The 26,320-nt window shown below is 43.3% G+C and overlaps 1 protein-coding gene across 1 annotated transcript; it reads right to left on the minus strand.

The window, feature by feature from the left end:
- LOC127621879 (E3 ubiquitin-protein ligase pellino homolog 2-like) lies at nt 1-24,878 on the minus strand. The gene is made up of 6 exons (XM_052095666.1): nt 24,573-24,878; nt 14,845-14,974; nt 14,618-14,719; nt 11,808-12,005; nt 9,799-9,984; nt 1-8,367 (listed from the first exon to the last, which is right to left on the minus strand). The coding sequence occupies exons 1-6, from the start codon at nt 24,644-24,646 to the stop codon at nt 7,768-7,770; spliced, it is 1,290 nt and encodes a 429-aa protein (XP_051951626.1). The 5' UTR covers nt 24,647-24,878; the 3' UTR covers nt 1-7,767.
- Nucleotides 24,879-26,320: the final 1,442 nt, after the last annotated feature.

The following is a 26,320-nucleotide window of genomic DNA, read 5'->3' on the forward strand; positions in this document are numbered from 1 at the left end:
AGATGTTTTGCCCTGAGCCAGGGGTGGACTGGCCGTATGGAGAACCGGGACTTTTCCGGGAGGGTCGGCCGCGAAACAGGGCCGAACGGCATAAACCCACTCTACAACATTTGGGCCGGTTTTTATTTAAAATCCAGGGCCGATTTCTCTTCCCAGTGCACCCCAGCCCGAGCCCTTGTTCATTTCTGACCCTGGTAAAAAAGCAAGACAAAAGAGACGCTGAACTGTTTCTTTGCTATATTGGATCGATATTAATGTGTCTTTAATAATGTTTAATGTGAACATAATAGATATTCAAATAGACATCATATAGTAAGTTTGTGCGTTACTATTATCCAAACATTGTGAACATTTTTACAACATTTTAAATGTTCTGTATCAACGAATTCTGTGGAGTATGTCAAAGTTGTTACACTGCAACAGTAAGAATACCTTCCCCCTTATCGCCCTTCAGACATGCACCGCGTCTGCAGGGCTGGACTGGTAATCGGGCATACCAGGCATTTTCCCGGTGGGCCGACACACTTTTAGGCTGATCAGGGGCGGAATGTCCTTTGGGAGAACTGAGCGGCCGCGAAACGTGCCGAATGGGCTGCAATGTGCCGTCACTTTATGCAGAACGGACCACAAAACGGCACCACGATATGCAGAAAAGGACAGCGAACTGGAAGGGGGTCTGGGTATCTCAGCAAGTATTGACGCTGACTATCACACCTGGAGTCGTGAGTTTGAATCCAGGGTGTGCTGAGTGACACCAGTCAGGTCTCCTTAGCAACCAAATTGGCCCGGTTGCTAAGGGAGGGTAGAGTCACATGGGGTAACCTCCTCGTGATCGCTATAATGTGGTTCTCGCTCCCGGTGGGGCGTGTGGTGAGTGACTCCAGTCAGGTCTCCTTAGCAACCAAATTGGCCCGGTTGCTAGGGAGGGTAGAGTCACATGCGGTAACCTCCTCGTGGTCATTATGTGGTTCTCGCTCTCGGTGGGGCGTGTGGTGAGTGACTCCAGTCAGGTCTCCTTAGCAACCAAATTGGCCCGGTTGCTAGGGAGGGTAGAGTCACATGGGGTAACCTCCTCGTGGTCACTATAATGTGGTTCTCGCTCTCGGTGGGGCATGTGGTGAGTTGTGTGTGGATGCTGCGGAGAATAGCATGAAGCCTCCACAGACGCTACGTCTCCATGGTAACGCACACAACAAACAACGTGATAAGATGCGCGGATTGACGGTCTCAGATGCGGAGGCAAATGAGATTCGTCCTCCACCACCCGGATTGAGGCGAGTCCCCACATTGGGAATTGGGAGATTTTTTGACATTCTCAATCATAAACGTCTCAAAGACATCTGCTGAATGTCTTCTTGACAACCGAAAGCAAACGTCTTCTAGACGTATTGCAGATGAGCAAACAACCTTAAAAATACTTCCTCCAGATGGTAACGCACGCATCAAAAAGATGTCTGGTAGATGTGCTATATGTGCTATTGTAACTGGTCCTGCTTGAACCCGCTTCAAGCGGGATTCGAACCGGAGTCTCCGGCATGGGAGTTAACGAGGAGGCGGCGTAAGGCTACAGCTTCTAGCATCAGTCAGAGGTCACACTGCACAACTACCTACCAACTGGCTCCCGTTACACGATCAGGGAAAAACTCCAGACAACATGAGTTCTGGAAGATGAGATGTGACCTAGGAGCTTTTGATAGCTTTATTCAGCGCATGTCATTAAAGAGATGGTAATAAGTCTATCAAGTAACTAAACCTCGTTTTCATTCCCATCAGAAATCCAAGATAGCTCTACTGGTTTATTTGTAGAATAGTTTTTTCCAGAATAGGTCATTTTAAGTCCGTACTCATGAGGAGTGATTTCTAAACAATTCAATATTTTAAATAATGCATCTTGAAAAATGTATTAGTTTCCATGACTTTAAGATTTCACTATTTGCCATTATAATTTTTTTCCAGGCCTGGAAATTCCCATTTTAAAACTGATATTTCCAGGTTGTCCATGACAACAGGGAGCCAAAACGTCATTCATAGACTTTTGAAATACCCAAATTTTACAGCCTCCAAGAGCTTTTAAGGGTATAAACCACATTCATGTTTTAGCATCCAACAGTTGACAGAATGGTAAAGTGATGTAACGGTCGTCATGACAACAGTGCCCTCTATTGGTTAACCATTACAATCACCCACCAGTTTCAGTGAATTCAAATGTAGCACTTTATATTTGTGTTGCATAATTCAAATGAAATCACTATGCATGTATATTGAAAAGATACATTTTATTTATATCATGATTTGTGATTGTCTGTGCACCCTGGGTTTGAGTGAAATGTAGCAGTGGTAAGTTCAAAGGTCATGATTCTTGTCTGAGATAGATGTTTTATTAAATGGGTCAAACACAAGGTGCTTCACATCTCATTCAAACGCAACGCAAACAATTGACAACTGATCAATCACATATCCATTATCAACAAGCATGCCCGCCCGCCCGCCGCTGGCCAAATTGATGCCCTACGCAGAGTTCCAGGTGGACGGTCATCTGTGTTCCGCAGCTGCTTTCGGGTCCTCGAATAACGTATAACGTGCAAGGAAGGGCAGCTGGTGGACTTTCTGGTGCCCCTCTAGGGAGTCGGTGCCCTACGCAGACTGCATATTCTGCTTCTAGGGAGCGGCGGTACTGTCAAGAGTTTTCAGAGATTCATACCATCCAGTGTGGGACTTTTTATCCAGAACATTAAACAAAAGTCCTATAAAGCAATTACAGTCCCTCAGCATGAATACAATGGTCTGTAGTTTCCAAGGTCTAGTCAAGATCACAAAAAAACTCATTTCAAAGCAGACACAATACTGAACCACTAGCGAAAGGTTGTGCCTCTTGGATTTGCACTGGACATGCCCATTCCCGTTGACCTCTGAGAGAGAAAAACCCTGTCGACGGAGACTAGCGATGGACCGATATATTGGCCAGGGCGATTATTCAGACGATATTAGTCCATTTTGAGATCATCATCGTGTCAGCCAATAAAGAGTTGACGACTAACAGTAGTCAGTCATTCCACTTAGTTACAAAATCTACTGGCAACATTTTAGATTAAATATTGGGTAAAGTAAGTTCAGTGTTTTTCGGTAACGCCCCCTAGCAATGCCATATCGGTCGACCATTAGTGAACAGATACAGGCACACGCACACTACGGTTCTAACCCGGCTAACAGTGGAAACAGACCCTGGAACACTTGTAAACTTTGACTAGTGTAAACCTGAGGTGACCCGATGCCAGTGTGCATGGGCCGAGAAATGTCAAACACCCTTGGTGGGTCAAGAGTGGAAGTGGAACAGCATTGGAGGTTGTTCGGAAGACGTAAAAACTGTCTCTAAACGCGAGAGTTGCTGCTACGAGACGCCACAAAAAGTCAATTTGAAGCATAGATTCTAATGTCTGTTTCTACATTAACACACACAGACTTTCAATGACCTGTTTTTCAATCTCAGAGAACTACTCGAGTCATGTTTTCACATTTGCACGTAGGGAGTCAACATGCTTAAATGGCACAATCGAGCTCAGGCTAAACCAAGCATTGCATCTGATGAAGTCAAAGGGAAGTCAAAAAAAAAATACGGTCTTAAACTGAGGTCTCTTCTATAGCTTGTGAGGTAAAGTCGAGTTTTATGTCTAAACCCTGCAATTGAAAGCTTTGTCAAGTGCTTAGCTTATAATGCTCAGAGATGCACAGTGCAAGGGGTGCAGGCAATATTTGAGTTGGTGTCATTTTTGATATCACTTTTCTCAATAACAATAACTTGCCTTAACAAGCTCCACTAATTATATAATGCTTATCGGATCGTGTACACTGATGAGCCAAAACATTATGAGCACTCACAGGTGAAGCGAATAACGTTGATCATCTCCTATGAAGGCCAGGTGTCAAGGTCTGGGTAGATGGTATGCGAACAATCAGTTCTCGTAGTTAATGTGTTGAATGCAGGAGAAATGGGCAGGAGTAAAGACCTGAGCGACTTTGACAAGGGCCAGATTGTTATGATCAGATGACCGGGTCAGAGCATCTCTGAAACGGTAAGGCGCGTGGGGTGTTCCCGGTCAGCGGTGGCGAGTACCTACCGAGATTGGTCCGAGGAGGGACAAAGCAGAAACCGGCAACAGGGTTTGGGCGCCCAAGGTTCATGGATGTGCGAGGGCAACAAAGACTATCCCGTCTGGTCTAAACCGACAGAAGGTCGCAGCCATATCACCCTGCAGCTCTTGCCTGGTTGCCTACTAAAGCGAAGCAGGGTTGAGCCTGGCCAGTACCTGGATGGGAGACCTCCTGGGGAAAACCAAGGTTGCTGCTGGAAGTGGTATTAGGGAGGCCAGCAGGGGGTGCTCACCCTACGGTCCGTGTGGGTCCTAATGCCCCAGTATAGAGATAGGGACACTATACTGTAAAAAGTCACCGTCCTTCAGATGAGATGTCCTGACTCTATATGGTCATTAAAAATCCCAGGACACTTCTTGTAAAGAGTAGGGGTGTAACCCCAGTGTCCTGGCCCAAATTCTCCCCATTGGCCCCTATCTATCATGGCCTCGTATTAATCTCCATCCCTGAATTGGCTACATCACTCTACTCTCTCCTCCCCACCAATAGCTGGTGTGTGGTGTGCGTTCTGGCACACTATGGCTGCCGTCGCATCATCCATATGCTATGTGAAGCGCTTTGAGTGCCTAGAAAAGCGCTATATAAATGTAAGGAATTATTATTATTAAGGTCTCCTGTGGCACAAGTCACAAAGATTTGAATGATGGTTACGGGAGGAATGTGTCACAACAACACCCACGATGACCCCTGTCCACCGTCGGAAGTGCCTACAATGGGTACGCGAGTGTCGGAACTGGACCTTGGAGCAGTGGAAGGAGGATGCCTGGTCCGACGAGTCCCGTTTTCTTTTACATCTTGTGGCAGGGATACCCTGGGTCCGGCCATTCACTTGGAAGTCAAGTTGATACGTGCCACCTACCTAAACATAGTGGCAGACCAGGTACACCCCTTCATGGCAATGGTATTCCCTGATGGCAGTGGCCTCTTTCAGCAGGATAATGCACCTTGCCACATGGCACACATTGTTCGGGAACTTGAGTTCAAGGTGTTGCCCTGGCCTCCAAATTCCCCAGATCTCAATCCGATTGAGCATCTGTGGGATGTGCTGGACCATCAAGTCCGACGTGGCGGCTGTGGCTCAGGTAGAAGAGCGGGTCGCCTGCTAATCGCAGGTTCGATTCCCGGCCCACATGACTCCCATGTGCTGAAGTGTCCTTGGGCAAGACACTGAACCCCAAGTTGCTCCCAATGGCAGACTAGCACCTTGCATGGCAACTCTGCCACTATTAGTGTATGAATGGGTGAATGGGACACAGTATAAAGCGCTTTGGTAACCTCTAATGTTAAAAAAGGCACTATACAAGTGCAGACCATTTACCATCCACGGTGGCTCCACCTCGCATCTTACAGGACTTGAAGGATCTGCTTCTAACATCTTGGTGTCCGATACCACAGGACACCTTCAGGTGTCTTGTAGTGTCCATGACTCATGGCGCTGTTTTGGCGGCACACAGGGGAGCAACAGCACATTAGGCAAGTGGTCATAATGTTTTAACTCGTCAGTGTATATTCAGTTAGTTCGTATCTTATATTTTCATATTTCAAATGTACAAGAACTCCTGATCTGTTGAGCACTGCATCATATTTATTATGTTACTGATGAAAGTTAGTATTAAGAGTTCGCCTTTTTAAGTGAAACAATCAAAGATTTACAGGAGTGCAGTAAATTCAGCTAAAAATAAGAGAATTGTTGCAAATCAACAATAGCACCAGGGAGGTTTAAAACGGCAACTATGCACTGGAATTGTACATTCATCATGTTGGTCATTAGATCGAGTGCCTGTGGTCAGATGTTGTCTTGGTAGTTGGCACAGTGGGCATTCTGTCTTCGGTAAACTCTCCTGGACTCAAATCATATCGTATACTTAAAATAATATATATAATCTATATATACTGCTATATGTGAAACACTCGTATAGAAAACAGTCTGACCTTGGGTCAAAGTTTAGTAACACAGTCATGTAGAAAAATATGACATCTTGACGATTTCAAAACGACTACGGTATATATATTGCAGCTACAACTTGGACTGTCATTTATAAGCTAAAATAAATCAGAAGAATCCCAAAAATAAAAGGTAAAAACCCCCAATACAAATCAATAAATCACAAGGGCTAAATGACTCATGACCTGGCAAAGCCCCTGACCAGGTTCAGCCATGTTTGAGCGAAGGTTAAGGGAAGTACATGGCTCGAACCGTTTGCATCTCTCCAGTTGATTCTACCGTGTTTATTGCTGAAGTGTTCGTAAGGATTCTGTACTTTCTAGCGTGTGTGCTGTGAGATTGGTACGGTCTCAGGTCATGTACTGAGAAAGCATTTGAAGTGGCCGTAGAGGGGGCGGAAAGGGGCCGGGAATCTGGGGCAGTGGAGGCTCAGCGGTTAAGGCTCCAGACTGACCAGAAGGTCGGGGGTTCAAGCCCCAGCACCGCCAAGATGCCACTCTTGGGCCCTTGAGCTGTATTCAAAACGAATGCTGCCTTCAAGTCCTTCGTTGTTCTGATGTCATAATTATGGCGTGATGCGCACAAAAAGAGATTTTGGTCATAATAAAACAAAAGTGTGGACAATTTCATATTCTTCTCTCTTTTTTGCTTCTTTTTCGCTTTAGTGCAACAAAATGAAGCATGAGTGGTTTAATTTGCTTTGTGTCTTTTTGGCATTTTCATGCTGCCATTGAGAATGATGGGAAACTTAGTTCGCCCGTGCATGCCCGTCGCCTCGTTAACCTTTAAAAATCAATATTAGGGCTCATTATCAATACAGTCTGATTTCGATTAGATTCTGATTAATTTCGGAACATTTCTGATATATTGTCCATTTTTTTACATTGTAAAAATCTCAGCAAATGCTGAACAATTCATAGGTTCATTTTCTCAAAAAAACGTAAACACGGTGTCTCTGTTGTGCTTTGAAAATTGCTCAGTTTGTTTTGAGCGCCCCGCTTATGACCCCGCCACAACAACACTACTCAACCAATGGCGTGAGTTGGGGGCGGGACTATCTCTTTGTTTGACCAACGGCTGATGGGGGGCGTATTCAGAAGTTAATTTCTGCAATTCTGATCATTGATGCAGAAATTACATACTTTGATAACAACTGGGCTGAAACTATACAGGTCAATAGAGATGTTCAGCCATGAGGTCAGTTTGTAGGCGAACCCAGAAGTCTAATTCGCCAAGGGTTCCCTCTGGAATTTCCTATAGGTTTTATTTTCCTATGTGAATTCTGAAGTCGTACTGAATTACTAGGCGGCTTCAAAATTCATGTTTGAGGTATGGCTGTAACTACGTGTCAAGTAATGTTTACCTCAGACCATATTTTACTCAAGTTCAAAAACCTTTTTGGAAAAAGGTTTTTTGGACTACAACCTGAACCCACGACTACTAGGAATGAGGACATTTGGATGCCATACATGTGCACATGTCTTGTAAATGCGACCAGTTCAACTTGACTTGAAGGCAGCATAATTCCCCAATGTGAGCTACTTGTGCACGTGTATTCTAGCAATGGAAATAATAAAAAGTGTGCATGAACCGTCAGTGTAAGGTGTTACAGTTAGCAACATAGCCCCTAGAGAAACTCCAGCCCCCTTCAACCCCCTCCTTTGGCCACTTCATCAATCGATAGGACCCTGGAAGATGAGCCGCGTGTACCCAGGACTGCCTGACAGCGGGGCAGAGCAGAAAGGGCATGTGGGTCGGAAGGCGTGGGTCCCGTGAGGCAGCGGAGTCTCCGCCCAATACCTGTCCGTCTTCTCTGAGCACACATGGCCGCAGGGCACAAAGGCGTGAGTGGGGGCGCCCGCGTCCACGTAGATGGCCGGCTCACAGCCCAGCCATAGCGGAACGTAAGGCCCGACTGTCCGACAGAGAGGGCACTCCCGACGGCCACCGGTACCTCCGCAGGCCCCTTCCTCTCGCTCGCGGTGACGCTCCGGCCGTTGGCCCCAGTCGTGCCGGCCGTGGACGTGGCCGCAGGCGAGGTACGCCCACGGTTGACGTTCCTCCAGACTGTGACTTCGGGGGAGGCTGGGGAAGGCCAGCGTGCTCAGACCCACGGGACACTGTGGCCGAGCGGCGTTCAGCTCAAGTCGCAAGGCGTCCAGGTGTCGCAGAGTTGGTGCTTTGAGCAAACCTTCAGCGGTGCGCCACAGGAGAGTGGCACCACAGAGGTCCACGAGAGAGCCGTCCTGCAGCGCGCTGCTCTCGCCCTGGGCCTGTAAGGACAGAAGCACCGTTAACATACTATTTGCCTGTAAGGGATAGATCATTTCTTTCTTTCTTTCCATCTATCCTGTGCGTGTGTGTGTGCGCGCGCTATCCATCACTCCACCACTCTTTTCTATCTTCCATTACTCTTTCCATCTTCTCATTATCTGTCACTCCATCATTCCTTCTATTTTATCTTCCAATCACTCCGTCATTCTTTCCATTTTATCCATCACTCCATAACATGATCTACCAGTCCATCACTCTTTCATCACAAATCACATTTTCTATTCCATCTCTCACTCTTTCTTTGTTATCTTTCTATCAGTCCATCAATCATTTCTATCACTCTTACTGTCTTTTCCATCAATCACTTCACCCCCCCTTTCTTTTCCATCTATCACTTCATCCCTCTTTCTATTCTATCACTATCTATTTTCTATCACTTCATCACTCTTTCTATTCAATCTAGAAATGCCGTAGCAACCACCCAGAACACCCTTGCAACCACCTAGCAATGCCCTAGCGACCAACCAGAGCACACTAGCAACTACTTATCAATGCCCTAGCGGCCACCCAGAGCACACTAGCAACTACTTAGCAATGCCCTAGCAACCACCTAGCAACATCTTAGTGACCACCCAGAGCGCCCTAGCAACCACCTAGCAATGCCCTAGCGACCAACCAGAGCACACTAGCAACTACTTAGCAATGCCCTAGCGGCCACCCAGAGCACACTAGCAACTACTGAGCAATGCCCTAGCAACCACCTAGCAACATCTTAGTGACCACCCAGAGCGCTCTAGCAACCACCCAGAACACCCCAGCAACCACCTAGCAACATCTTAGTGACCACCCAGAACACCCTAGCAACCACCTAGCAATGCCCTAGCGACCACCCAGAGCACACTAGCAACTACTTAGCAACCACCTAGCAACCACCCAGAACACCCTAGCAACCACTCATCGGTGGACACAATGTTCAGTGGGGGCTCTGTGGGGGTCATGACATCTGTTGCAGGGCTCCCCGTTCTTCTATTCTATTCTTTTTGCAAAAGTAATATTTGGTAGTCTAAAGTTTATTTTTCCTATTGACACACTAAAGCTGAAGATATAAATAACCATCTTAAGACAAATGAAACATCTTATGTGCCTAAAACTTTTGCACAGTTCTGCAGATGGGGAATTGAATGGAATATTGAACTTACAGCAAACGCTACACTGTGCCATCTTAAGTGCAAGGACAGTCCCTCTGGAGTAACCTACAGTTCAATCTTACACATTACTGTATGCTTTAGCCGACAACGTGTATGGTCGTGTATACTCCGTAAACGCTTTGAGGTTTACAAAGTAATTACATGCAATTATGCTTCACAATATTCTGTACATTTGAGTTGTTATTAGGTCTACTCACATCTTTAGACTAAGAAAGTATTTACCAGTTGTCCTCTGATAGGACCGGATCTGGTTTCTCTGAGAGCGTAGACATCCCCACACACAGAGATCTCTCTCCACAGTCCCTGCTTCGGATTTTCTGGAAAACCTTGTGGATGCATCACCAGCACCCCATTGGTCGTGAGTCCATCCATGTGACCGTCGGGGTTCTTCCATTTAGTTGCTTTTTCCTATATGAGAGATTTGTGAAATTAGACATTTTTTAACTTGACTAACCTGTGTTAAGGAAACCTGTAATGAGCCTGATTTAAGTTCATGTTAATCAGAGACGATCAGATGCATTTGCACTCATAAACAGCTGGACGGAGCACAAACCAATGGGACAGAATGAACGGGTGCACGGTGCTCAGGGGCTCAGTCCCCAATGACACTATAAGACACGTGCATTTATTGTATTCTGCTCAGTTGCATAGATAATGTTATTTTTGAGTTTTTACATGATTTAAGCTAGCTAATATTCATTCAGATTAATGTCATTTTTTATAATACATTTATGAAGTTATAAAAATAACCGTCCTATTCCTTTTGTTCTATAGTTATTAGCAAAAATCACAGATAAATCAATCAACAATTTCACAACTTCTATAGTTTAACCTCCTGAGACCACACGTACACATGTGTGGACATTATGTTTTGGCTTTACTATAGGGTATGCATAAATTAATTTAATTTAAACTGACTGATCTCAGTTCAGGAGACTCTAGGCTGTTAGCAAAGGGTTAAACTTTCAACATACAGAGTCATGTGACCAAACAACATGGTGCTGATCACAGCGGAGTTTGTCTTTGAGAGAAACAGCAACAAAACTACATCTGGTAAGAAACCTAATTAAGTTTTTACACTGAAACCTGTTTGAGTCAAAAGATTAGAGTCTCTAGTTTCATCTGATATGACATTTTAAACATTTCATCGATTTTTCACAAAAGGGCACACTGTTAAACATAATGACCACGTATGTGGACTATAGGCTCATTTTCAGTTAAAATATCCAATATTCACTGTCTGTATATTATAACATTGAGAAAACTGATAAATGTGTCTTTCAGAGGCTTTATATGGAGTTATGATGAAAATAAGGAGCATTTCAAACTGTTCTGAGACCAGTGCAGACAGACAGCATACTGGAGTAATGCACTAAATAGGGAGCAAGGGAGCATCCTATATCTCTCCTATACCTGTTCTGAGACAGTGCAGACAGACAGCACACTGGAGGTTAAGTCATGCACTAAATAGTGAGCAAGGGAGCATCCTATAACTCTCCTATAACTGTTCTGAGACCAGTGCAGACATACAGCACACTGGGGTTAAGTCATGCACTAAATAGGGAGCAAGGGAGCATCCTATAGCTCTCCTATAACTGTTCTGAGACCAGTGCAGACAGACAGCACACTTGGTTAAGTCATTCACTAAATAGGGAGCAAGGGAGCATCCAATAGCTCTCTATAACTGTTCTGAGACCAGTGCAGACAGACAGCACACTGGAGGTTAAGTCATGCACTAAATAGGGAGCAAGGGAGCATCCTATAGCTCTCTATAACTGTTCTGAGACCAGTGCAGACAGACAGCACACTGGAGGTTAAGTCATTCACTAAATAGGGAGCAAGGGAGCATCCAATAGCTCTCTATGCAGTTTTATACATGTGCATTTTCCCCACAAATGACAACAAATTGTGAACTGCTGTGCATTACCATTCAAAGACAACAATATTATCCTAATTAGTGATTCAATTACATCCTGATGTCACTGTAATGTCATCAGTCACTTTTATTCATGATATATCCAGCTACTTCCTCTCCTTGTTGAACGAGATTACCGAAATAAACGAAAAACATTCCTCCTCCTCTCCTTCAGTCGGTCAACAGATCCTGATCCTCGTTGTTCAGTGAACAATAAATACTGTACGAGTCAGTGTACGGAGGTGAACGAGAAACGATTCGTAATGTAGCATACAGATGCATATTGGAATTGCAATATTCCAGAATAAATACCAACCCCAAGGAAGATGTTTTTGGAGGAGTCAAATCCAGCAGCATAGATCCGGGCAGTGTAAGGAGGGTTCCGGTCACACACCACCCTGCATGCGAAGCGAGAGATGGTGCTCGGGGCGGATGAGGTGTCTTCACCCTCCGTTGAACATCCGGGTGTGTCAGTCACCACAAAGTCAATGGGACTCTCTGTGGAGCGACCGATCTGCAGAATACACGGGATTATACCAGATTTATTATTACATTAATGTCAACATATTGATGTAAAATTAGTTTAAGACAACATAAAATTGCTTTCTACCCATTTTACTTGCATTATGTGACACATTTCCAAGTGGGAAGAAATGCAGGATGGGAATGGATTTTTCCCATAGGTGTAGATTTAGGTAGGGATGATAGGAACATCGGGAACTTATTGGATGGTGGGAAATATGGGTGTGTCACAACAGAATGAATGCGAGTTTGCATTCCCGAACAGTGTTATTTTGGGGGTCCGTTATACTCCCCCCGGCTTTTAAGCATTCCCGAACGGTGTTATTTTGGGGGTCCGTTATACTCCCCCCGGCTTTTAAGCATTCCCAAACGGTGTTATTTTGGGGGTCCGTTACACTTCCCCCGGCTTTTTAGCATTCCCAAACGGTGTTATTTTGGGGGTCCGTTACACTTCCCCCGGCTTTTCAGCATTCCCAAACGGTGTTATTTTGGGGGTCCGTTATACTCCCCCCGGCTTTTTAGCATTCCCAAACGGTGTTATTTTGGGGGTCCGTTACACTTCCCCCGGCTTTTTAGCATTCCCGAACCATGTTATTTTGGGGGTCCGTTACACTTCCCCCGGCTTTTAAGCATTCCCAAACGGTGTTATTTTGGGGTCCGTTATACTCCCCCCGGCTTTTAAGCATTCCCAAACAGTGTTATTTTGGGGGTCCGTTATACTTACCCGGCTTTTCAGCATTCCCAAACGGTGTTATTTTGGGGGTCCGTTACACTTCCCCCGGCTTTTTAGCATTCCCAAACGGTGTTATTTTGGGGGTCCGTTATACTCCCCCCGGCTTTTAAGCATTCCCAAACGGTGTTATTTTGGGGGTCCGTTACACTTCCCCCGGCTTTTTAGCATTCCCAAACGGTGTTATTTTGGGGGTCCGTTACACTTCCCCCGGCTTTTAAGCATTCCCAAACGGTGTTATTTTGGGGGTCCGTTACACTCCCCCCGGCTTTTAAGCATTCCCAAACGGTGTTATTTTGGGGGTCCGTTACACTCCCCCCGGCTTTTAAGCATTCCCAAACCGTGTTATTTTGGGTGTCCGTTATACTCCCCCCTGCTTTTAAGCATTCCCAAACGGTGTTATTTTGGGGGTCCGTTATACTTACCCTGCTTTTTAGAATTCCCAAACGGTGTTATTTTGAGGGTCCGTTATACTTACCCGGCTTTTCAGCATTCCCAAACGGTGTTATTTTGGGGGTCCGTTATACTCCCCCCGGCTTTTTAGCATTCCCAAACGGTGTTATTTTGGGGGTCCGTTACACTTCCCCCGGCTTTTTAGCATTCCCGAACCGTGTTATTTTGGGGGTCCGTTACACTTCCCCCGGCTTTTAAGCATTCCCAAACGGTGTTATTTTGGGGTCCGTTATACTCCCCCCGGCTTTTAAGCATTCCCAAACAGTGTTATTTTGGGGGTCCGTTATACTTACCCGGCTTTTCAGCATTCCCAAACGGTGTTATTTTGGGGGTCCGTTATACTTACCCGGCTTTTTAGCATTCCCAAACGGTGTTATTTTGGGGGTCCGTTATACTTCCCCCGGCTTTTTAGCATTCCCGAACCGTGTTATTTTGGGGGTCCGTTACACTTCCCCCGGCTTTTTAGCATTCCCGAACAGTGTTATTTTGGGGGTCCGTTATACTCCCCCGGGCTTTTTAGCATTCCCAAACGGTGTTATTTTGGGGGTCCGTTATACTTACCCGGCTTTTCAGCATTCCCAAACGGTGTTATTTTGGGGGTCCGTTATACTTACCCGGCTTTTTAGCATTCCCGAACCGTATTATTTTGGGGGTCCGTTACACTTCCCCCGGCTTTTTAGCATTCCCAAATGGTGTTATTTTGGGGGTCCGTTATACTCCCCCCGGCTTTTTAGCATTCCCAAACGGTGTTATTTTGGGGGTCCGTTACACTTCACCCGGCTTTTTAGCATTCCCGAACCGTGTTATTTTGGGGGTCCGTTACACTTCCCCCGGCTTTTAAGCATTCCCAAACGGTGTTATTTTGGGGGTCCGTTATACTTCCCCCGGCTTTTTAGCATTCCCAAACCGTGTTATTTTGGGGGTCCGTTATACTTCCCCCGGCTTTTTAGCATTCCCGAACCGTGTTATTTTGGGGGTCCGTTATACTTCCCCCGGCTTTTTAGCATTCCCGAACCGTGTTATTTTGGGGGTCCGTTATACTTCCCCCGGCTTTTTAGCATTCCCGAACCGTGTTATTTTGGGGGTCCGTTACACTTCCCCCGGCTTTTAAGCATTCCCAAACGGTGTTATTTTGGGGGTCTGTTACACTTCCCCCGGCTTTTAAGCATTCCCAAACGGTGTTATTTTGGGGGTCCGTTATACTTCCCCCGGCTTTTAAGCATTCCCAAACTGTGTTATTTTGGGGGTCCGTTATACTTCCCCCAGCCTTTTAGCATTCCCAAGCAGTGTTAAATGTTCAAATAATGTACTCGGATCGTGCACAATAAAACCAGAAAAGTACATTCCGATTGTAAATAGGGTCAATTTTGATTTCATGTTGACTTCTCAATTTAAAAGCAATATATCCTCTACAGACTCACTTGGAACATGTCGGTGTGGTTGTCATGGCAGTATTCCACAACCACCGTCTGATTCCTGGAGAGAGTGAAGGAGATGCTGTGTTGACCCCTGCTGTTCACCGCCTGAAACAAAAGGCCCTGTGGGTAAGTTACTATACCACAACGTCATATAAGGCCTAAAGCCCACAAGAACTTAAACGATTATCATCGAAACATTTTCTTTAGTTTCCGTCCTTGATAAAACACACCTTGCTGTCGTGTGGGTTGCTGAGAATATGCACAGCACTTGGCTTGACGCCATTCGCTTTTGCCCTCTTGTAAAGAGCAAAGCGACTCCTCTTCCGACCGCGGTCTCCACCTGGCAGGGAGCCATTATACCTGGAAAAGAGCAAGAGAGAGAATTTCCACTGAGCCCAAATGCCAAAGTAGCACTTGGAAAAAGTCATGCCTATGAGCATATCTAAACAAGGGGTGAGCGGTATAACCATACTCTTATAATCACAGCAATGATAGTGGCAAGAAAAAGTATGTGAACCCCTAGGCTAACGATGTCAAATGCTAATTAGAGTAAGGGTTACATAGTTATCTCAAAGAGTTTTGTTTGTCTATACTTGTGATGAAGATGAGATCAATGTGGAGGAGGGCGTGGCCAGGCTGGAACGACGCACGCCCTTTCCCCAATCAGCCTGGTGGGGCGCGTGAGGGATAAAGGCGGCCGGTGATGACAGTACGTGAGCGAGAGAATTACGGGCAGCTGCCCTGTATGTGTTTGTGTGTCTTATGTATTTAATTAAATATTAAATATATTGTTAAGCCAGTTCTCGCCTCCTGATTCCCTTGAACCCCCTTACACTGGTGCCGAAACCCGGGAGGGATGAGGGATGCCCGTTGTAGAGTCCTCGACACTGCCGTCCACCCATGGGAGCGCCGCTGCCCTCCACCAGGGGACGAAGTAGCCCGACCGCCCAGACTCGAGGAGGGATTGGACTCCTCGAACGCCTGGAGCGATGGAGCCGCTGCCAGGGATGGAGAAGTATCCCCACGTGACGCCAGAAAAGCGGAGGGGTGTTCTGTCCGCTGGGGGTCGGAGGTTTGACTCCGGTCCGCCTGAGGAGGAGTGGCTGTCGTCTGCCTGAGAGTGTGGAGAAGTGATCAGGGACCACGCGACGGCACAACAGAGAACTGGTGAGTGAGCTGCTTCTCTCTGTGTTGGCCTTTCCCTCGCCTATTTAGTTTTTATTTTGTGTTTATTTCCCCTCCTGTCTCCTCCCAGGTCGAGGAAGTTGGTGACGACCAGCCGGTAGACGGGCCACAAGGCACCCCCCGGAGTGGGATATACATCATTGTATGTGTCCAAAAGTGTACGCACATGAATCTTAGGAGTAAAATGGATATTTTGAAGCAGTTGTAAAATAGCTGATATGCATACCGCATTTATACAGGTATACAGGTGTATGATGAGATTGCACAGCAACAAACAACCCTTAATAACAAGTCTGAATTTAATAAGGCTTCTAAACAAGACGCTTATCTCACAGCTTCTCAAACACTGAACATCAGTTCTTCCTCGTGCACATGCCAAATAACAGCGCTGTATTCGTCTCTGATCACGATGATCAAATCAGCTGTTTAGTAAAGTTCAGTTCTTGTGTGCTTTATGTTCATCACCACTTCTCACAATGAGGCAGCTGCATTCGGGACATTGCTCTAAATATGTATGTGGTGCTGTCAAGCAGTTCTATAGCAAATCTAACAAACAAACAGATTTCTAATGTATTGTCCTTCCCAGCTACATTCTGTAACAATTTCTGATGCTGTGACAAACAAATATCTGCCACTCAAGCACAAATCAACATTATTCCCCAGCATCTGTTTCCGTTTAAAAGATGAATGGTGACGTGACGGCGGAAGCACTTCGAGTTTGACACACATTCATATTTTCTCCAGAACGGCTTTTTGTCAATAACGGTCTTATTACATCACACAGATGGTACAAATATAACTGCTCTGCTTTCCAGAACATATTACAATGTAATGGGTTAGTTCACCCAACAATTGTTATCATTTACTCATCCTCGTGTTGTTCCAAACCCACATGACTCGTTGGGGGATCACAAATGGAGATGTTTAACAGAATGTTCACGCTGCTCTTGTTCATACAATAAAAATGAATGGTGACGGATGCGGTCAAACTGAAAAAAGAACAAAATCAAACATTTAAGTAAGAAAAATCACCATATAAGTAACATTTTTGGCCAGATCAATTCAATATTAACTTTTGTGTTGTGTTTGTTTGGGCTAACACATTTTGTGTTCCGGTCAAAAATGGCCGACCCACTAAGATTATTAATAAATCTCTCATATTGCATATATTAATCACAAGATATCGCATTTCTCATTTTTAATAAGCATTATTTATCAATGACCCCATATGACTTGTCATACAAAGCTTTGCGTGTAAAAAACAGAAAAATGCCTGAAATTTGTATTGTGTTCCTCCGAAAAAGCTATCGTGTGACTTCAGAAGACTTGGTATATAGCACGAGTCATTAACTACTTTCATAGTGTCATGTTTGGAGCTTGACTGTCTGCTCTCATTGTGGAAAAGAGCAGCATGAACATTCTGCTAAACATCATCTTTTGTACTCTACATAAGAAAGTCACACAGGTTTGAAATGGCATGACAAATAATGACAATTTGTATTTTTGGGTGAACCATTCCTTTACGTTTTTCAGTTGTAGATTTGGCCGGACAGAACAGGTGACATCCATCTCTACGCAGGTTCTAAAACAGTTCTGAAAACCCAAGAGAGTGTGTAACAGGTTTACTAGACAGATGCCAGGATATTTAGAGGAAATCACAAGTGTGTGACACCCATACAAAGTCCCGGAGATGGCGATGTTGTGTGCACGCCCAACTGCAAGCGTGTTTCACAGTACTTCAGTATGCGGCGACCTGCACGTGTTGCCAGACGTCTGCAGCGGCCGGAGAAAGACTCTTTTGTTCACACTGCAGATATCAGCATCAACACAACCTAGACACGCATTCATTGCGGACTTTGTGCATATGAACAGGTGGAGATCTTTGAGCATTTACATGTTTGCTGGGGAGATTTTGCAGTTAAGCACAATGCAATAAATGCGGCCTGAACGCTCACAGCCTGTGAAATTCTCTCTGCACATTAGAGCGTAAGTGCTGCAAGTCACTGACTGTGTCTACAGCGGTCAAAGTGCCACTTCAGCATTGCACATGTAGACAAGTCGCAGCAGAGCCTGTTCGCTTCGGTGCATGCATGTGCGCGCGCACACACACACACACACACACACACACACACACACACACACACACACACACACACACACACACACAGAGTATTAAATATTCAAATCGCTTTTGCTCCATATATTCGTATGCTGACCTTCCACTGAGGTGATGTCCTGCTAAAACTGAAATATTTGTGTTTTTGTCTGGCTACAAAACGAATACACAGTACAATGAAATGCTACTGTAGTTCCAGTGAGACACTTCCAATGCAAGTCAATGGGGTTTAATCTGTAAACATTAAAATACTGTTTCAAAAGTATAGACACAAGACATAAACAATATGTGTGTTAACATGATTTTACTGTCATTAAATCACTGACTGAACACATCTGTGTGAAGTTCTAAAAATGTTACTACTTTGTTACCGTGATGACTTCACGCCGTCAACCCTACAAGTGATTTTATCACACTAAAATCACATTCAGGGGGGTCTGTGTATCTCAGCGAGTATTGCCACTGACTATCACATCTGGAGTCGTGAGTTTGTATCCAGGGCGTGCTGAGTGACTCCAGTCAGGTCTCCTTAGCAACCAAATTGGCCTGGTTGCTAGGGAGGGTAGAGTCACATGGGGTAACCTCCTCGTGGTCGCTATAATGTGGTTCTCGCTCTCGGTGGGGCGTGTGGTGAGTTGTGCGTGGATGCAGCGGAGAATAGCGTGACGCCTCCACACACGCTACGTCTCCATGGTAACGCGCTCAACAAATCACGTGATAAGACGTGCGGATTGACGTCACAGACGTGGAGGCAACTGAGATTCGTCCTCCATCACCCGGATTGAGGCGAGTCACTACACCACCACGAGGAGTTGGAGCGCATTGGGAACTGGGCGTTACAAATTGGGGAGTAAATTTTAAAAATAAAATCACATTAACACACTTTGTTCACACCTAGTTGCTACACTTTTGAAACAGTGATTGGCAGATTCCCTAAACAGTTGCGCCACTTTTGCACGTGACATTTCAGCTAACCAAGCGCAATCACGAAATTGTGGCTCCGTCTTCATTATTTAAATGAAGTCATTGTCATTCCTTTCCACACACACACACACACACACACACACACACACACACACACACACACACACACACACACACACACACACACACACACACACACACACGCGCGCCTACTTTCTATGTAAGTTAGGCTCTTTAAAGATTGCGCTTCATTCACAAAACTCCATGTAATTTGTCCTGCACAATTTACATCGTGCAATTACCAGCAAATTAAAGTAGGCGCTAAAATGAATTTAATTTAAAAGAGATGCAGTAATTAATCAAATGATGTTGAAGAGCCTTATAACCTGGCATATCCAGATGCGCGGTGTCGTCAAGTGCACGTTCAGGAGATGATTTAGGTGTCTGGATCAAAGTGATGCTCTTCAGTCCTGGCAAAGTGGGTCAAATACGGTGGTCTGCGGCATCCTCCGCTATATTGCGCTCAAAATCAGTTCACAAGATCAGAATTGGACGCGCAAATTCATTCAGCAACGATTTTGTGGGCGCATTTGCGCCATTGCCTGACCTGCACAATTCCTTTAGTGAATCAGGCGCTAAACGAACAGTTAGCGCATGCAAACAAATTGGGCTTTTAGCAGGCGCTAACTTGGTTCGATTCCCAATGCGCTCGAAGTCCTCGTGGTGGCGTAGTGACTCGACCCAATCCGGGTGGCGGAGGACGAATCTCCGCGCCTGAGACCGTCAATCCACGCATCTTATCACATGACTTGTTGAGTGCATTACCATGGAGACATGGTGCATGTGGAGGCTTCACGCTATTCGCTATTCTCCGCGGCATCCACGCACAACTCGCCACACGCCCCACCGAGAGCGAGAACCATATTATAGCGACCACGAGGAGGTTACCCCATGTGACTCTACCCTCCCTAGCAACCGGGACAATTTGGTTGCTAAGGAGACCTGGCTGGAGTCACTCAGCACGCCCTGGATTCAAACTCACGACTCCAGGTGTGATAGTCAGCGTCAATACTCGCTGAGATACCCAGACCTCACGCAATTCGTTCTTGTTAAATCTGCCCCGGGGTATTTTAGCATTTATAAACTGCCCCATTCACTTCCATTGCAAGTGCCTCAAATTTTCAAATAAACAAGGAACATGTCAAAAAATATTTTCTGTAGCAAGCAACGTTATGCTTCAAATGCTGTTAATTAAAATGAGCTTGTATTGAACCCGGAATATTCCTTTAAGTATACGTAAGACTGGGGTATAATTCGTTTTTTTCGTGTGCTGCCCCCGCTCAGCTTTTCAAAGTGTACTCTTTCAGATCGCGAGAAAACCGACCAAAGTATACCCTCTCCTTTACAGTCTCAAGTCCAAAGAGTCTCTGTGATATTCTGCTCTTTAGATTTGACTGGAGTCGCTCCTTCAATGCAAGTCTATGGGGGTTTTCAGGTGAAAATGCTAAGTGAGGGGTTAGCAACAGCACACCTCTCCTCAACAACACACATGATTTGAGGGATCATTCTGTAGCAAATAAATGGTGCAGATCAGGAGCCAAAGTTTAATACTTGGGTTTAGTGGTTTGCACCTTTAGTTACAGTACTGATAGTAGAGTAATAGTGCTGCTTGCCTTAGAAAACAACACTAATGATATTGCACAGGGATGGCACAACCAAATAGATCTTGTAATAAATGATGTGTCTGTAGACTCTGTGGGCTCGATTCGCTTCAAACTGTTCTCAAGGGGTATTATGCAAACAAGAGCAAAGAATAACATTATAAAGTTCCATCATTCAGACAACAGGAAGTAGGCCAACACGACATTACAAAGTTTTGCTTCGCCCACAGATCTAGTCCTGGAGGAGGGAAATGCAGATTATGGTGTAATTAGCACGACAGAGTATGTGAGCGGAGCAGCAAGATTGTGCCTGGGGCGAAGAGCGGGTTTTTTGAAAGCTGGAGCATCTTTGTTTTCTCCAAGAGCGCTCCGCTAACAACCCATCACGAGAAAAACACCTGTTAAAGGCCCAGAATGCAGAAAGAATGAACTATTAGTTAAGCAGAGTTAAACACTTGGCATGAAAATTAAAATACATATATACAGTGGCAAGACAAAGTATGTGAACCCTTTGGAATTAGCTGGTTTTCTGCATTAATTGGTCATAAAATGTCACAAGTATAGACAAACACAATGTGCTTAAGCTAACAACACACACACAATTATAATCTTACATGTCTTTATTGAACACACCCTATTAAACATTCACAGTGCAGTGGAAAAAGTAAGTGAACCCTTGGATTGATCCTCCTTTGACAGTAATAACCTCAAGCAAGTGTTTCTGGAAGCTGCGGATCAGACCTGCACAGCGTTCAGAAAGAATTCTGGACCATTTTTTCTTATTACATATTTTTAGGATGTCTGATGTGAACGGCTCTCTTTAGGTCATCCCACAGCATCTCTATTGGGGTAAGGTCTGGTCTCTGACTGGGACTTTCTTTTTTTATGTCATTCTGTAGTGGATTTACTTTGATGTTTAGGGTCATTGTCCTGATGCATCACTCAACTTTTACGGAGGATATCTTGATAAACTTGGGAATTCTTTCTTCCCTCGATGATGGCAAGCGGTCCAGGCCCCCGAAGCAGCAAATCAGCCCAACATCATAACGCTCCCTCCACCGTACTTCAGCGTTAGCATGAAGTTTTCATGTTGGTATGCAGTGCCCATTTTACACTATATGTAGTGCTGTGTGTTCTTCCCAAACAATTCAACCTTCATTTCGTAAGTACACAAAACATTCCCAGTAGCGTAGTGGAGTGTCATTGTTGTCTTTGGGGAAACTACAGGTGCACATAAATGTTTTTGTTGGAAAGCAGCGGCTTCCTTCGTGATGTCCTGCCATGAACACATACCTGTTTAATGTTTTCTGTACAGTAGACTCATGAACAGAGATGTTAACCAGTTCCAATGATTCCTTCAAGTCTTTATCTGTCACTTTAGGGTTCTTTATTTCCCTGTTCCCTTTGAGTTATCTTGGCTGGACGGCCACTTCTAGTGAGAGTACCTATAGTACTAAATCATCTCCATTTATAGACAGTTTGTCTCATTGTGGACTGATGAATATCTAACGGCCACTTCTAGTGAGAGTACCTATAGTACTAAATCATCTCCATTTATAGACAGTTTGTCTAACTGTGGACAGATGAATATCTAACGGTCACTTCTAGTGAGAGTACCTATAGTACTAAATCATCTCCATTTATAGACAGTTTGTCTAACTGTAGACAGATGAATGTCTAATGGACACTTCTAGTGAGAGTACCTATAGTACTAAATCACCTCCATTTATAGACAGTTTGTCTCACTGTGGACGGATGAATATCTAACGGCCACTTCTAGAGAGAGTACCTATAGTACTAAATCACCTCCATTTATAGACAGTTTGTCTAACTGTGGACAGATGAATATCTAACGGCCACTTCTAGAGAGAGTACCTATAGTACTAAATCATCTCCATTTATAGACAGTTTGTCTAACTGTGGACAGATTAGAGAAATTATTTATTAAAGCAACAATTCTTGATTGTGGGTCTTCTGAGATCTCTTGGTCCACGTCAGCAGATGCTTCTTGTGAACAGCAAACTCAAAATGTTTGAGTGCTTTTTATAAGTCAAAGTATCTCTAACCCACACCTACAATCTCGTTCAATAATCGGATGCCAGGTTCGCCAACTCCTGACTCTGATTAGCTTTTGATGACGTCATTAGCTTAGGGGTTCACTTACTTTTTCCAGCCTACACTGTGACTGCTTGAATGATGTATTTAATAAAACAACAATACAATAATTTGTGTGTTATTAGTTAAAACAGATTGTGTTTGTTCATTACTGTAACTAAAATGAAGATCAAACCAGATTTTAAGACTAATTAAATTGAGTTGAGAGTCGAGTATCGTCCCAGACCTTTGTGGATAGAAGAGCTCAACACCGTTTCCCGTATCTCACCAAGACCTTTCACGAGGGGGAGGCATCGACTAGTCGACTAGAACTAGCCGACACCGTCAACCTGAAGTCGACAAGTTGCTTTCCATGTGGTTTACCAAATACGTCTGTAGGAAGTGCCAGATTTCCAAAACATAGGCTGGCATGGGAAGACTCATTCATTTCCTGATTGGTTCAGTTTAGGGGTTGGTTTATAATTTCTCTAACCAATCAGGTAGCACTTTCCTGAATTGTCCAATCAGTTATGCTTTACTCATGAATATAAAATGACCTGAATACAAGCACTTTAACAAACACCAAACCCAGTGTGTTCCACTTCCTGTGAGCTTCCTCACATCCGCTGTAATGTGTGGACATGAAGCGGATTCTGCACTTTCCAGAAGCATTTCCTGATGTGGCTCATGTGGGTGGAAACATTTAATGCTTTGATTTCCTGAGTGGGATTATATCACTCACAGTACTGATCTATGCAGCTTCGTTAATAGTGACGGACTGATATATCATCTGATATTTGCCCCTGTGGAGCTTTTATTAAATATATATATATATATATATATATATATACACACACACACACACACACTGTTCATCCAAAACATTAAATATCGTAATCATTTACTCACCCTCATGTCGTTCCAAACCCATATGACTTTATGTTGTGGAACAGTTTACGGTCTATAAATGGACCTTTACAAACCTGTCACCATTCACTTTAATGTTTTTTTTTTTCCATGCAATGAAAGTGAATGGTGACTGAGTCTAACATTCTGCCTAAAGTCTCCATTTGTGGTACACATAGGGTTGCCACATGATTTGTCCCGTATTTAAGCTGGTCATATGGCGTCATGGTGAAATTGTTCCAGATCTCCAATATAACATGATATAAGTTGGGAAATGTGCCTATGGTGGGTAAGGGACCGTCTGAAGAGTTTTTTTCTATATAAATGTTCAAGAAGATCAATGTATGAACACAATCATAAAGACAAGTACAGGTGAAGGAGCAAATAAGCAAATAAAATAAATAAAAAAAATTTAAAATTTTAAAATTAAAATAAAATTATAATATGTATAAACCTTCCAAAATGTATACAGAAGACAAAGAAGACAAATAAACAAAGAAATTAAAATATTAGTAACATTTAAATTACGTATTTTTTTCAATAAGTAACGGGTCAGGAAAGTTATAAGAAATAAGCTATAAGAGAGGATATACATTTTATTATTTATAATGCATATTATTAATCATTAGTAATAATTATAATAATGATATAATCCCACTCAACACATTTATTGCTAAAACTGGAGGATGTGGTTAGGGGCCGTGATCCCCAACACATTTAAGTGTCCCTTATTTTAAAACGTCAAAAGTGGCAACCATATTTCCAGTCACAAGAAATTCGTGTGGGTTTTAGAACGACACGAGAGTGAGAAAATAGTGACAGAATTTTCATTTTGGGGTGGACTGTCCCTTTAAATATATAATCATGCGCTGATTAACCACTATGAGAAGCTGAGATTCCAACAATGTTAATTCAGAAATGTGTTTATAATAACAATAAATGCGATGTAAAGATGCAAGTGGTGTTAATAAGCAAGTAGATAAAATTGATAACAGATCATTAAACAGCAAGAGTTTAATTTGTCATTTACACACTTAACATGATACAAGAATGGTACATATGCAGCACTCACCCGAGAATCACCAGTTCGCCGTATTTCACCGGATCTTTTGAGCGGGCATGTTCGTCCTGGTTCGGCTGCAACATGGGACCGGACGCACCGTCACTCTGGTCCGCTTTCGGTCTTACACACTCGGATCAAGCCTTTCAGAACCGAGCAAGTAACTCAAACAGATGGAAAGCGACTGATCTACACGGAAAACACGCGTGAACCTCCGCAGACGCGTAGCATTGATCGTATGGCTCTCCCGTAGGTCGTTACGCTTGAAATTCGAACCGAATTCGTTCATGAAGTCCAGAAACGAGCGGCGGATGAACAAACAGCTCTCGGCGGAGTGGAATGAACCATCTGCGCGGCGGGGTGTTGCGGAATTAAACGAACGGGACTATCTTTAAAAGCGTTTTCTCGCACGAAGCAGCTTATAGATTTGTTTATTTTTGTCAGGTTTATTCGGATACAAGTATCATAACTGGCAGCCGTGAGAGATTCAGATTGTGCGTGTTTTCATTCATAAATTTCTGGGATTCGCGCACCCCTCTGATTCGTGCTCAGTGACGTGTCCTGGATTGCCTTTCAGCATTACGTCACTGTTCAATAGTGCCTCATAATCTGATGGAGAAAATTTCATAAAGAAACTAAAAATAGTTGTTGAACTGGGTGGAATTGATACAGTTATATGTTTCAATGGCCACGGGATGGAAAACTATTCTTAATATTAACGGAGAAATGGTTTTAGACCGTTTGTTCAATATTAAATAAATGATTGTAAGTAATATTGCTTGAAAGAATATATAATTTCATTAAGTATTATATCGAAATATAAGTGGCATTTTTTCTCTTTTTGTTTGTTTGTTTTGATTATACTCTGACTTATTTTATTAATTGCATAGCCTAATTTTAAACCACGTGAACTTGGTAACATGTTGTTCATTGAATAAAACAGAATATTTCTATTCGTGTTGGTTTTTATATTTACATTTTAAAAAAAATGTAACACATTTGTATATGAATTTTTAACTACATAAAAAGTAATATTTTAAGTTTTGAATTTAATATTCTTAAAGACTACACAATTCAATTTGATGGAAATGTATTTATTGGAGTCCATATATATATATATATATTTTTTTAATAAATATTTTTCAAATTTACAAAAAATTTGTCAAGTTTGTAGACATGAAATGTTTGAGTTCAAAAACATTTAAAGCATTTTGTAAAAAAAAAATATATATATATAATATTTAATGACTTTAAAATGTAATGTGTGAAAGCATCAAGTAAAAGGTATTACAATAGTTTCCTTGAATCTTGAATACATGAGAGTGAACACAACTTTACTATTAATTTCTAAAAAAAAAAAAATCAAACATATGTTTCACGGTGAAAAATGTTTTTTTATAAATATCATGAATTTTTAAGTCAGGAATATCAAGAGGTTTTCACATGGTTGCCCCAAATGACCTAAAACAAATGTAATTTCCATGAAAATGTCAATATAATTATTTATTTACACAATGTTGCAGGTATAAAGAGAGTTTTGTATTATATTATATATAAAATATTAATCATATTTTAAAAATAATTGTTTCACTGCATTAAAAAAAAAAAGAACTAATAATAAAAGATTATTCAGCACAATTCATGCCAATATTTATTTTTTTAAGAATTTCAGCTTTTAATGAGACTTTTAATTTACTTTTACTGCTTCCAGACAGTTGCACCACATGACATTTTTTACTTTAAGCCCCCTAAAAGATATC

Source organism: Xyrauchen texanus, chromosome 28 (genome assembly GCF_025860055.1).
Source record: "Xyrauchen texanus isolate HMW12.3.18 chromosome 28, RBS_HiC_50CHRs, whole genome shotgun sequence".
Classification (NCBI taxonomy): Eukaryota; Metazoa; Chordata; class Actinopteri; order Cypriniformes; family Catostomidae; genus Xyrauchen; species Xyrauchen texanus.

Coding starts and splice junctions, on each gene's coding strand:
- LOC127621879 (XM_052095666.1), bottom strand. CDS start 24,646: ATGTTGCAGCCGAACCAGGACGAACATGCCCGCTCAAAAGATCCGGTG. Junction 14,720..14,844: donor GCAACCCACACGACAGCAAG/GTGTGTTTTATC, acceptor CTTTTGTTTCAG/GCGGTGAACAGCAGGGGTCA. Junction 8,368..9,798: donor GTCCTATCAGAGGACAACTG/GTAAATACTTTC, acceptor CTGTCCTTACAG/GCCCAGGGCGAGAGCAGCGC.